The 14,724-nt window shown below is 35.4% G+C and overlaps 1 protein-coding gene and 1 long non-coding RNA gene across 7 annotated transcripts in view; one reads left to right on the top strand and one right to left on the bottom strand.

Moving 5' to 3' along the window:
* The window catches only part of PTPRQ (protein tyrosine phosphatase receptor type Q), a 227,369-nt gene extending 225,900 nt beyond the window's left edge, over positions 1 to 1,469 (top strand). For all 3 annotated transcript variants that reach the window (XM_040491337.1, XM_040491338.1, XM_040491339.1), the window contains one exon: positions 180 to 1,469. In XM_040491337.1, the coding sequence (XP_040347271.1) occupies positions 180 to 217 (38 nt within the window). In that variant the 3' untranslated portion in view covers positions 218 to 1,469. The remainder of the gene's footprint in view (positions 1 to 179) is intronic.
* LOC121040697 (uncharacterized) overlaps positions 1 to 14,724 on the bottom strand; it is a 168,734-nt gene that overhangs the window by 142,933 nt on the left and 11,077 nt on the right. The window lies entirely within an intron of this gene.

The raw sequence follows: 14,724 nt of genomic DNA, 5'->3' as shown, positions 1-14,724 counted from the left end.
ACACATGTTGAAAATGTTTTAATAGCTTGGCTAATGCACATAACAATTTTTTTTTATTTCTCTCTAATCCAAGTTAAGATAATAGCCTCTCTTCGTATTTTTGCCATGAAGCACTTAAATATTTTTAACTGGTAGCTTCAGTTAAAATATCTCTTGTGACATGTTACTTTATGTTATAGGTGATGTTGAGCTTGAATGGGAAGAAACCACCATGTAAATATCCAGACCAAACATTAAAACTGAAGATATTTTCAAATCCCAGGGGCCAAAATTTCCCCCTCGCTCTTCTGAATTGAAATGTACAACCTTAAAGAAATCTCAATGTTTCTGTTACTGTGCCTTACTAAATGGATTGACATTTTGTGAATAGTTGTAGGAAATAGCTAATTGAGGATAATTATTTGTTTTGTACAGAATAAATATGCATGTAAAATGTTTAAGAAAAAATATCCCAGAGATTTTTGAAGTCTTCCACATTTTTGGAATAAGCCAAATGGAAAATTATCATTATGATCTTTCTATGTAAAATTTCCCTGCATATTGGATCGAATTTGAACAAAAGTTGTAAATGTTGATTCAGTAGTGTTATTTTGGCCTCCAGGGTGTTGACGTTTCTTGTGGATAACTTCCAGGACTGTCATAATGATCTGTACTTCCATGTACACCCCTGTGTTTTGAATCTCTGTTTTATGAGTGCTGAGATATCATCTCATGATCTCGAACAGCTGAACGGTAACCCTCTGACACTGCAGGGATTACTTAGCCTTTATGCAACACACAGTAGCTCTTCGGGGACACTGAGGGCTATTTAAGTTGCATTGTGATCTTTAGTTTGAAAAAAACAAAAAGAAGAATTAAACAGTGCTATTGCTCATGTCAGGTTGTAGAGTACATTTGTACTGTCTACGTTCGTACATTTTTCAGGACAAGCTGTACCACTATGTTGTATAGTTAAATACATAGTTAAAGATATCAGAATATTTGTCCATTAGATATCTATTCAACCTAATATTAACAGTTTGAAAGGTTTCTTCAGCAGAAATGTATGAGGTATATATGGCAACCTAACGACGTGCTGCTGTGGTGCCAACAGAAACTTCTGAATAGATTATATAAAATGGCCTTTATTTCATTTCCCAAAGTAAATTATTGAGGAGTGTATTTGGTGGAACTGAAAACAAAGAAATTAACCAGGTTATAGCAAATGAGAGATTTTTAAAAACATATTACAGCCTCTCTTCTGTTAGTGACAATATGCTAAGAAAGTTTTGAACTATAATGAAATTATTTTGTCATAGATTTCAATTAAGGATCATAAAACAAAATAGTATCAATTATTCTATTTCTTCTGTGATAAGAATTATACCTTATTTCTGCCAGCATATACATATAGGAAATTATGCTTATTTCTGCTGGCATGTACATATAGGAAATATGATAGCCAATAAAATTGAATTTTAAAGAATTGAGTTACTTTGCAACATGATTTCAGAGGTCCTTATATGTAAAAATTTTATTTTTATTACATATTAAGATGTAATTGATAATTACCTTAAATAATATAATGAATTATATTATATATAACTACAATATAGTGATATAGTATATTTAATTAATGTATAATCACTTCCCACAGTATCTATAGATAGCAAGAAATTTTAAAATCAAATTCATTACCCAAGAAATTAAATTCTTTAATCTTACAAGCAGTCCTGCTTCTTGTTTTTTTCATGGCAAAGAAGTGTAAATAGTAAACAATTCACTACTGTTCCAACCAAGTTTATCCTACAGAAAGTTACAAAAAACAGTAAGAAATGATGAGAATTCTAAAAGATTTAAGTTGAAGTACAAGTTCTTCTGTTTCCTTCATGTGTCAGTCATTGAAAATATGTGGTGAGGGGGAACCTAGGTGGTTCAGTTGGTTAAGCATGGGACTCTTGAGTTTGGCCCAGGTCATGAGCTCATGGTTCATGTAGGGCTCTGCACTCACAGTGCCATAGAGCCTGCTTGGGATTCTCTCTCTCCCTCTCTCTCTCTGTCCTTCCCCCGCTTGTGTGTGTTCCCTCCCTCTCTCTCTCCTTCTCTCAAAATAAATTAATGTAAAAAAAAAAAAAAAGGAAAATGTGTGGTGAGCCAGTACTTATGATATGGGTTTTTGTATACATGGAAGACAGCCTGTGGAAAGTACTGGTGAGATTATTTTTTAATGTATTGAATGATAAGAAAATAAACAAGTTTCATCTACAGGCCAGCCCACTTTTTACAATATCTGTATACAACAGATGTGTACAGTGAAGAGTTTCAGGTTTGACCCGTGGGTCTATGTATATGTGTGTGTACAAAACATATGTGTATGTGTGTACATGCATACACACTATGTATATGTGTGTGTGTTATAACAGAGTTATAACATAAGGTCTCTTCTAAAACAGTGCTTATGAAACTCTAATGTATATATAAATCACCTGGGGATTGTGTTAAAATGCAGATTCTATTTCAGTAGTTCTGGGGTAGGACCTAAGATTCTTCACTTCTAGTAAGTATTCAAGTTATAATATTGCTGCCTGATCTCAGACCATACACTGAACAGCAGATTTCTTTTTTTTAATGTTTTTTTAAACTTATTTTTGAGAGAGACAGAGCATGAATGGGAGAGGGGCAGAGAGAGAGGGAGACACAGAACGCAAAACAGGTTCCAGGCTCTGAGCTATCAGCACAGAGCCGGATGCTGGTCTTGAACCCACAAACTGTGAGATCATGACCTGAGCTGAAGTCAGACGCTTAACTGACTGAGCCACCCAAGCGCCCCTTTTGAATAGCAAATTTCTAAAAGACAAGATCAGAATAATTTCATGTCCATCGGAAATTATTTGAAACCTGTTAAAACAAAGCTTTCTCTTCATTCACAGTTGTATACAGTTGTGAATTGTACACAGTTCACAATTGTATAACAGGACACCTGTTAAATGTGTATATCTAACTGTATCACAAAATTGTAACTAAAATTGAATTAAAACACATATCAGTGACAGCTAAATTTTCTCCTACCTAGATTGTGAAACGGCCAGTATATAGCCAAGTTCTATAGGTAGTTACTAAGTGCAAATTAGAATAATGAGGAACATCTGTAACATTTTTAGATCAGATTTGTCAAAATACGTTGAAGCACATGTACAATAAATGAGCAACATGTGTTTCATCTGAACCAAATGAAACTGGAGCCTCTCAGAATGGTTTGCCAGAGACGAGAGCGAGAGCAGCTGTGGGTATCACCTCAACTTTCATCCTGCTTTAAAACGCATAATTTTCTTCTCTCAGTTTATAGGTGAAATGTATAAGTCTTTTGAAAAAGGCTAATTAAACCTTGCCCTCTTCATAAAAAAAGATGGTGATTCACTCTCCACATCTGGTACCAAACACTAGATTTTAAAAATGGAATTTAAGTTCAACAAAGTATGCATCCTGTAAGTCCATCACATGATTGTGGTAAGTCCATTTTCATGGGCCAACTTTCAGAAAACTCAAATGAAATGTTTGGTGAATCCTGGAACACAAAGTGATCTGAAATTCTCAAATGACATGAAAAACTGAAAATATGAAAAAAGTATATAAAGCATAATCTTGGAAAAACAGATTGCTTTTTTAGTATATGTGCTGCCGAAGCGAGCACTAGATTGCCTTTTTAGGACAAATAATATTTCATGTTAAAAGACTTCATTACTGTGCATGGAGTTTTCATGTGGAATCAGGACTCATACACCCACCAGCTCATGAAGATGTTCTGAGGAATAGATAGGATCGCATACATGAAAGTGTTTCTAAAAGTATAATGAAGTCTACAAAGTTAATCTTTTAGCCAGACTGGTTGGTTTGTTTAATGCTTATCAGCAAGATAATGCATTTCATTTAAAGATTGCATTGTATTTTTTGACAATAGTGCCATATTTGTGTGTCATATACATGTGTATGTTTCACATGCACACATCGAAGAGAAAATTATGGCAGTTATATAGACTTATGCTAAATAAGACAATGATGCTTTTTTCGTGAATGATTTGAGCATTCTCAAGGAAATTCTGGACTAAAATGAATAGATAGACATGTACACAAATACCATAAAATGTGATTTGGAAAACAAGTCAAGAATAGTTTGCTTTTGGACATTTCACCTCGATATTCTGAATCAGTGTCTGCAATACCATTCATTTGAAAATAAAACTGTAACTTAATACAAGGTAACAAAAAGCATTATTCTGTTAACAATACTATGTTTCTAAAATCACAAATATAAATTATTTTAATTTTCACTAAAAGCATTCTTGAATTGGGAAGTCATTTTAGTAAATTATAAAGTTTTTAGAACACTTTTATATATACGTCATCCCAACTAATCCTTACAAAATTCTTTAAGATCTGCAGAGTCCCATTTTACAGATAAATATGATGAAAGTTTAACTGCTGTGCCCAAGACCATGTTTAGCAAGGTGAGAGCTGCATATCATAATCAATTTACTCAAAGTTGATGGTAAAGATAGAAATTTTAAAGGCAACAAAGAAAATAAAGACCCATTCAGAGATTCAAAGATAAGAAAATATGGTGGCTTCTATCAGAAATAATGTAAGCCAATAGATAATGCAATGACATATTCAAAGTTCTGAAAGTACCTCCTCGACCTGATTAAGGGCAATTACAAAAAAGGTAGAGCTAATATCATACATAATGATGAAATATTGAAGGCCTTCAACCTAGATCAAGAAAAAGGCAAAAATACCCACTCTCACAACTTCCATTCAACATTGTACTGGTATTCCTAGCCATTTCAATCAGGCAAGAAAAAGAAATAAAAGAAATATGGTTTGTAAATGAAGACACAAAATTGTCTTTGTGAGTAAAAAGTGTAATCATGTGTGAGGAAATTGTTGAGAAATCTATAAAAACAAAAAGCTGCTAAGTATAAGTAACTAAAAATGTTACACAATAGGGGCTCCTGGGTGGCTCACTTGGCTAAGTGTCCGACTTCGGCTCAGGTCATTATCTCATGGTTTGTGGGTTTGAACCCCGTGTCGGGCTTTATGCTGATGGCTCAGAGCCTGGAGCCTGCTTCAAATTCTGTGTCTCCCTCTCTCACTGCCCTCCCTCACTCAGGCTCGCTCGCTCTCTCTCTCTCTCTCTCAAAAACAAAACAAGCATTAAAAACAAAAGGTTACAGGATATAAGATCAAGATACAAAGATCAATTTTATTTCTTCATATGTTCAATTGACAACTGGAAATTTTAATTAAAAATACCATTAATAATAGCATCCATGAACATGCCTAAGAACAAATTTAACAAAGTATGTGCAAGATCTCTATGCTAAAAATGATATTGATGAGAAGAGATAAAGAAGACTCAAAAAAAAAAATTTAATGCATGTCCATGAACTCAAAAACTCAATACTGTTAAGATGTCAATTCTACTCAAATTGTTCTATAGATTCAATGGAATATGTATCTTAATCCCATAAGGCTTTTCTTTTCTAGAAATTGATAAACTAGTTTTGCAGTTATCTAAAAATGATGCAAAGACCTAGAATAGCCAAAAAAATTTTTAAATAGAACACAGTTTAATGATTTACATGATAGGTATATAGTATTTCTCATTACAAGAAAAAAATGGAAGGTCAAAAATTAAACCCACACATAGGTGACCCATTATTTTTCAACAAAGGTGACAACGCAATTCAATGGGGAAGAGTGTCTTTACCATAAATAGTATTGGTACAATTAGATGTCCATTTGGAAAAACATGAATTTTTATTTCTAACTCATATAACAAATACAAAAATTAAATTGAACTGGAATACAGATCTAAATATAACAATTAAAATTATAAAGATTATATAAAAGAAACTAAAAGTCCTCATTATGTTGGGATAGGCAAAGATTTCTTAGAGTACAAAAAAAAAGAAATAATAAAAGAACAAATGATAAATTGTTCCTCATCAAAATTACAATCTTCTTCTCTTTCAAAGACACTGTTAAGCAAATGAAAGGTCAAGCCACAGGCTGGGAGAATGGGAGGAAATATTCATAATATATGTCATAAGATACTTGTATCCAGAATACATGGATATTTACAGAATAATACACATACACCCCCATACACACACACACATACACACATTCACATGCGCAAATGGCGTGTACATGTATATTTACAGAATAATACACATACACCCCCCCACACACACACACACATACACACATTCACACGCGCAAATGGCCAATACATGAAAAGGCATTCAACATCATTAGTCATCAAGGATGCAAATTTAAATCAGAATGAGATAATCATACCAATACAATGATTAAAAGATTTGGAACAGTTGGAACTGGAAGTATTTGGTACAGTCACTTTTGAAAACTGGAGTTTGGTAGTTTCTCATAAAATTAAACATAAGACTGTATTACCATTTTGCCCAGCATTTCCACTCTTAGTCATTTATCTACGAGAAATCAAAATATATTTTTCTGGAAAAGATGTGTATTAATAATGATCTTAGCAGCTTTTTCCATCATAGCCAAAAAATGGAAAGAGTCCAAATACCAATCCATCAACAGGAATAAATAAATAAGTTGTGGCATATTTGAACAATGAAATAAAGTTTGGTGATGGAATAGAAATGAACTATTGAGACACATAAGAACAGCAAGAATCCTCAAAAACTTTATACTGAGTGAAAGAAGACAGATACAAGGGAACACATTCTATAAGAATCCCTTTCTGTAAAGCTCTGAAACAAGTGTAATCTATAGTGATGGGAATAAAATCAGTGACTACCTGGGGTGGGTTATATGTGATGAACTGACTGCAGTGGGCAAAAGGGAACTTTTGGGTAGTGGTGAAAATGTTCTATATTTTGAAGTCATATTTACACAGGCATATACATTTGTCAAAATGCTTTAAAAATTGTGTACATATGAGTGCATTTTATTTCATGTAAGTTATAGTCCAATAAGGTTGATTTAAAAAATAGAAGGATAATGAAAAGAGAGTCTCAAAATAGTTACAATATTCCATTTACATAATTCTTAAAAATACAACAAATAGGGGGCACCTGGGTGGCTCAGTCAGTTAAGCGTCTGACTCTTGATTTCGGCTCAGGTCATGATCTCAAGGTTTGTGAGTTCAAGCCCCACGTTAGGCTCAGTGCTGACAGTGCTCTCTCAAAATGAATAAAATAAACGTTCAAAAAGGTGTTTAAAAATACAGCAAATAGTACATATTTTTATGAATTATTTCACATGAGAATCATGGTTTCCTCTGACATGGGGGAACACAGGTACAGAGATGGATTGCCATGGAATCAGGAGGTTCTCCAAAGGTTTCAAATGCATTTGTAAATCTTGGTTTAAAATTTGAATTTAAGGGCGCCTGGGTGGCGCAGTCGGTTAAGCGTCCGACTTCAGCCAGGTCACGATCTCGCGGTCCGTGAGTTCGAGCCCCGCGTCAGGCTCTGGGCTGATGGCTCAGAGCCTGGAGCCTGTTTCCGATTCTGTGTCTCCCTCTCTCTCTGCCCCTCCCCCGTTCATGCTCTGTCTCTCTCTATCCCAAAAATAAATAAACGTTGAAAAAAAAATTAAAAAAAAATAAAATAAAATTTGAATTTAAAATTTGAATATATGGGAGATTTGGCAACACAGAAATTTTAAGTAATGAGTAAAAAAAGTTTACATTATTTTTCAAGGTTCTCTTTGTGTTTGAAACAATTCACAATTTTTAAAATGAGTAAGTTTTAAACTTTAATAATTTATTTGCATGATATAAAATATTTATGTATCATTTTCACAAATCTATCAAAGTGTCCTCTCTTGCTTGAATGAGCACAATATGGGAATATTTATTTAATTTTATTATTTACTTACCCCATTCCCCAAGCACTAACAATTGGTGTTTTAGCCATTAAAAATAAAACTTGACATGCTCCAAGTGCTTTCCACAGAACTCACTAAGTTCTTACTCACTTAGTATTTATAACCAGATGAATATCCATGGAAGACATGACAAATTCACTTGCTGGACTTTCACGCTAGAACACAGAGTTTTATAAGTCTGAGGGCACTGCATTCATAAAGTTGATGCATGCTGACAGGATTAATGCCTACTCCCTGGACTATTCTATCAGAAGTTGTATATATTTATATTTTAAAGAATACACTTAAAATTATGTGAAAATGTGCATAATATATAGTATTATAATTTTATTTATTGTAACTAATGACAGCTATCTTTATTGAATAGCCATTGTGTGCTGGGCACTCTTCTAAGGACTTTACAAATACTAATGGATTAATCTCCTGACTATTCTTCGAAGTAGGTGTTACTGTGTTACAAATGAGAAAACAAAAGCAAAAATGGTTAAATAATCTGCCCAAGGTTACACATTAAGTAAATGTAAGAGTCTAGACTTGAAACCAAAAGTCTGATTTCAGGGGCTGCAGTATTAACCACCATACCCCAATTTATTACCTAGAGACTGCTATATCTATCTATCTATCTATCTACCTATCATCTATCATCTATCTTATCTTTGATCTCACCTACCTCTAGGTAAGTAGGTAATTAGAACACACACATGGACACTAATTACTACCATCTTCAAGAACAGAAGTTTCCTGATGTCTAAATTAGGCCACTTTATGCAAATTATTCATGCCACAAAGCCAGTGGTAGTGCTGGCCTTTGAATTCAGGGATCTAGTTCAATATTCTTTGTTATTTGCTACCTTCTCCAATATTTATTTGGTCCAAACCAAATTGGAGTGTTTGTTTTTCCAGTTCTCTACAACTTGTTCACAGATTTATAGCCTTATCTCTCAGCTCTGATCATTTCACTAATCTGTTCAGTACCCTTCATTGCCTATTGAATGAAATTTATTAAAAAATCCTTTCCCATAATATTACTCTTTTTTTTTCCAGATCTAAGCCTAACGACATTCTCAGTACTGTGCTTCGACTCCTACATTTTCCTCAATAGATTTATCCACTGGCATTCCCCACTCACTAGATTGTCAGGTGCTTACAAACAAGGACTAAGTTCTCATGATATTATGCACGCAGCATTTGCCATAGCATCTTATATGTGAGAGAAACTCAAATACATTCAGTTGAAAATTTGCCTTAGCAGAAGTAAAATAATGTTGCCTGTGTGTATTTTCCTACCAACGCACACATGCTAAAATATCATTTCTGGGGCACCTGGGTGGCTCAGTCAGTTAAGTGTCTGACTTTGGCCCAGGTCATGATGTCAGGGCTCGGGAGTTTGAGTCCCACGTAAGGCTCTGTGCTGACAACTTGGAGCCCAGAGCCTGCTTTGAATTCTGTGTCTCCCTTGCTCTCTCTGCCCACCTCCCTACTCTCTCTCTCTCTGTCTCTCTCCCTCAAAAATAAATAAAACATTAAACATTTTTTAAATAAAATATCTTTTCTATCAGGGAGTAAACAATGCTTGATCAAGGATAGAAGGGGAAGAGCGGGGAAAACTGGCATAAAACACTGTGTCATTTGGTCAGGATTATCAGTTATCCAGAATAAAACCAAGATCTGGAGAGAATGAAAAAAAAAACAAAAAACACAACAACCTTTAAAATAACTGAAGTTGATGAAAAAGTTCTGTACATTTGGACAACTTGCTATGCAAACATAGTTCATCAACAGCCTTTTTTTCTCCTTACATTATATACACTTCAACAAACTTGGCTTCCCCGTTCACAGCAGGTGGGCAGCAGAGCCAATAGTTTATGTCCTTAACACTGTGTGTGTGTGCACACGCACACACACACACACACACACACACACCTTTCTATTAAAAGCACCTAGGCCTTCAAAACATAAAATTCAAGACCATCTGAAATACAACATATTTCAATAGCCACTGGATAAAACACTGAGTAATACCTACTGGAACTAAAGTCCTCTTTAAGAAAACGTAATTTTTTTCTCTTTAAATTACATTATATTGACTCTTTAAGGAGTCAGGAATAGGTTTAACACATGTTTTAAGGACCTTATAAAAATTAACTAGACTAAAAAGGCAGGGTGAGGCAGTTTCAGAAGAAACTTGGAAGAGATATTCCACGCGGTGAGGCTGGTACTGGAGATGCAGAGACAGGTCTGGATCCAGCTGCCAGCGTGCATTTGCATGGAGGCAGACACCAGGTCCAGAGAGGACAGTAGTGAGCAACAGGTGGCAAACCAGGCTAGCAGGACACATGGGGGCTGACTAGCAAGAGGTAGCATGTCATAACAGGCAGGTGCAACAAGGCTAAAGGGCGTCCAGGAATTGGCACTATGCAGATCCAAGAAAAGGCAGAGGCAGAAAAGTGGGTCAGCAGGGAGCAGGGTCCTACATGCCAGCTGGATTTAGACGCAACTCGTTTCCTCAGACACAAACACAACGTAGAGAGACCCAGACAGGTTTCAGTGACCCCTCATTTACTGATATACAGATGGATGATAGATGATAGATCGATAGATCTAGGTAAACACATTTATACACCTATATATATCTCTATCTCGATTTTGATCTTTTTTTTTTTTTTCAACGTTTATTTATTTTTGGGACAGAGAGAGACAGAGCATGAACAGGGGAGGGGCAGAGAGAGAGGGAGACACAGAATCGGAAACAGGCTCCAGGCTCTGAGCCATCAGCCCAGAGCCCGACGCGGGGCTCGAACCGGACCGCGAGATCGTGACCTGGCTGAAGTCGGACGCTCAACCGACTGCGCCACCCAGGCGCCCCTCGATCTTGATCTTGATCTCGATCTCTATATCTCTCCTTCACAGAGCATGAGCTATAAATAAATAATGAATGAATGAATGCCTTAAGTAGGGTATTAGATTTTAGAGGCAAAAAACAAATTTATCAAAATGAGTAACCTAAAATGTATACTGCTACTCTCAAAATATTATAACTGAAACAATAATAACAAAAACAACAGTAGGAGTCAAAATTGCCATTAATTGGTACAAAAATATTGTACCAAATACTGTACCAAAAATACCTATAAGATACAAATAAGTAGACTGAAAAACTTGATAGCTAATAACAAACTCTCTAACGCAGGTGATCACAAAATAGATATGACAAAACCATAAATAATCAGTTAATAAGTGAGAAGATATGAGAAAAATTAGTTCACTGATAATATTCAAAATACTATAAAACACCACGAGGTTAAACTTATATGGCATTTCCGAAGAAAACTGTAAAACACGGAAATCTAAAATGACTAAATTTTTTGGTACAGGAAGCCTGTAAACTTAAAAATCTTCACATAGTATTACATTTTTTTCAAATTTGTAAAAACTGCTTAAGTTCATCTTTTTTAAATTTTTTAACACCTACTCATTTTTGAGAGACAGAGCGCGAGCAGGGGAGAGGCAGAAAGAGAGACACAGAATCTAAAGCAGACTCCAGGCTCTGAGCTATCAGCACAGAGCCAGAAGCGGGCCTCAAACGCATGGACTGCGAGACCCTGACTTGAACCAAAGTGATGCTTAACCGACTGAGAGACACATGTGCCTCTATTTTTTAAAATATGTATTTGTTACATGAAATACCCTTTTTTTTTTGCATACTGAATACAACCTAACTCTATTAAACAGGAACTTATTGTCTTATTTTTTTTTAATATATATTTATTTTTTTGAGAGAGAAGGAAAAAGCAAGCAGGGGAGAGGCAGAGAGTGAGAGACAGGATCCGAAGCAGGCTCTGTGCTGACAGCAGAGAGCCCAATGCAGGGCTCCAACTCACAAACCGTGAGATCATGATCTGAGCTGAAGTCAGACTCTTAGACGCTTAACCAACTGAGCCACCCAGGCGCTCCTCTCATAGTTTTAATAGTATAACAAGGTTAGGTGATTACATACCACGAAAAGTGCCATTGTGTGAACTTTTAAAGGAAAAAAAATCACAATTTAAGAGAGGTTTATTCAAATTTAATTCCAATAAAGAATTCTATATACAAGAAACAATACATAGAGACTGGTGATTCATCCTAACATTTTTTACTATGTTTGTTTTCATTTTAAATGTACAATGTGAAGACTTGAGTGTGATATTAACTCTTAGAGATATTGTGAAAAAACACTTAATATCTCTAAAGAAATGTTAATTTTAAATGATAATTTGAAAAGTCTTACAGTAGGTAAGCAATAAATATAGATGTTTGTCATCATTTCTTTATTACCATATGAAAATTTAGATTTTTCAGTAATTGAATTATGGTTCTATTTCTTCCTGACATTGTATTCTAGAATCCATTGTTTAAAAGTAGAACTTTACTGAAGAAAAGGGGTTGCATTATTTAAAGTTACTAATCTATTAATAATTTAAATGATATTTATTCTTACCTAATGTAAAAACATTTAACTGTATGTATTATGGGGAGATATGTGTTCACTAACAGCCAAGATCTAGTCTTATTTGAAGTAAATATATATATTGGAGATTTCATTGACTTTCCTTTCATTAGTAAATTAAAATTAGAGATGGGTTTTTCTTTAGTCACTAGCTTTTATTTATCTAACAAGTGTATCTGTCAATTACTGAACATCTAATACGTATTGGGCATTGTGTTAGTTCAGGGGTTCTCAACCTTGACTGTGCGTTAAAATCATCTGGTGTTTTTCAAACTTCCTAGATGATCTAATGCGCAGCAAAGATTAAAAACCACTGGACTAGACACATTTAATTCCATCAGCAACTCTATTAGCATTTACAGAAATATTCTACTTCAGTTGGGCCGCAGTGGTTCATGGGAATCCAAATTTTAACAAGCTCCCCTAGGGATTCTGATGCAATTAATACCAAGACAATTTCTTAAAATAAACCTTGAGGCCTGGTTATTTCAATAAGTGCCTTACATAGTCTACTGTCTTTATTTCAAAGGCCTTTTTATAAACAGGCTACCCAGTATGTAACATGAAAGATACCTTTTTTTTTTTTTAATGAGGATTTACTGGACTAAAAAATGTTTTACAAAATTAAGTTCTTTTATGATAAATTACAACATAATTTTATTACTGTAAAGCCAAGGCTTTATGAAGAAAAAAACGAAAGGATTCAAAGAGGGCAGTTTAAGATTACAGTTCTCCATGCCGAGTTCCATACTGCTATAACCACCTTCAGGCACCCAGGAAACTCTGAACCAGACGAATAGATGGCAACACAGACCAGCTTCTTGAGAGTGTCCTGGGGAGTGACTGGGTGTAAGGTAAATACAAACCCTAAGGCTCTCACTCTAGTGGGGCCAGTTGGGTGAAATAGTGACTCTTGTTGACATAGAGGCCAGGAACAACAGGGGTGGCCAGGCATTTGGGAACTGGGTGACCAGGAACAAGCGACCCACCAATTTTAAAATCAACAGCCAGTAAACAGTCATACTCTCTTATAAACATGGCATGCGTGCCTGAACTCAAATTCTCTACTCAATTTAGTTGTGACAGCCAGATTTAGCAATTCATTACTTACACTTAGTATCGGTGGCTTAGCAATTTCACCTACAAAAAGAGGAGTTTTGCTATAAAATGTTGTTTTGAGTAAGGGAGTTTCTGGTCCCATAAAGTTTCTGGGAACTTCTACCAAAACAAAGTTCAGATAACCCTTTCCAAAGACAGCAAATGTTCATTATATCTTGCACTGATGAAGACACATGCATTTTGGACAAAGCACGAGTAAACAAATCCCAAGTTGAAACAAAAATAGAAATCAGTATCTAATAAAGAAAGTGCCAGTTCATTTCAGAAAAGATGATGAGGGTTTTGACAATTATCATTCTTGTTAATTCACTCAGCAAAGATTACATAGTACCTGTTTCTCCCCAGGTACTTTTCCAAGCACTGATGGTTACTCAGTCTTGTCCTACAGAGTGGGTGATATGAACAAATAAGCACTACAGGGCAATGCGATAAGTGCTTGGTTATGAATAATTATAGAGATGGATATTATAATCAACATGAGACATGTGGAAAGAAACAGTTGTGAAAAATGGGTATAGTTTGCTGGTCCACATTCTACAAATAGTTTTCTTGTGATTATTTCCTTGCAATCATCAACTCTGAGTCAGGAACATAGGAGAAAAGATAAGTGCTTCCAAACTTCCTGTGTGCTTTTTCACCAAATTTTATTCCCAAGGTGGCATACCATTTAAAAACGCGCTCTAGGGGCACCTGGGTGGCGCAGTCGGTTAAGCGTCCGACTTCAGTCAGGTCATGATCTTGCGGTCTGTGAGTTTGAGTCCCGCGTCAGGCTCTGGGCTGATGGCTCAGAGCCTGGAGCCTGTGTCTGATTCTGTGTCTCCCTCTCTCTCTGCCCCTCCCCCGTTCATGCTCTGTCTCTCTCTGTCCCAAAAATAAATAAACGTTGAAAAAAAAATAAAATAAAAATAAAAATAAAAAAATAAAAACGCGCTCTATCCTAAAGCCTTTTGTGTTAATCCAGTAGTGCTAAGCATTTAAAATAATTCCAAACATGTTTTGATTTTCAAAACATCATGCTTTTTTAAAAAGCTGATTTTGATAGAAGTCTAGTTCTCAGTTCTGAACCCCGAATGATTTCACAACCCTATTCTTCCCCTTGTAGCCTTTCCTTTCCCTCTCCCTTCTCTCTCTTTTCTTTCCCGCCTCTCCCCCTCTCTCCCCTCCTCTGTCTCCATTATTTGCCTTTTCTTTAGATAGAC

This window comes from Herpailurus yagouaroundi, unplaced genomic scaffold (genome assembly GCF_014898765.1).
Source record: "Herpailurus yagouaroundi ecotype Mexico unplaced genomic scaffold, PumYag 182, whole genome shotgun sequence".
Taxonomy (NCBI): Eukaryota; Metazoa; Chordata; class Mammalia; order Carnivora; family Felidae; genus Herpailurus; species Herpailurus yagouaroundi.
The sequence above is the reverse complement of the archived record's forward strand: the minus strand, read 5'-3'. Positions and strand labels throughout refer to the sequence as shown.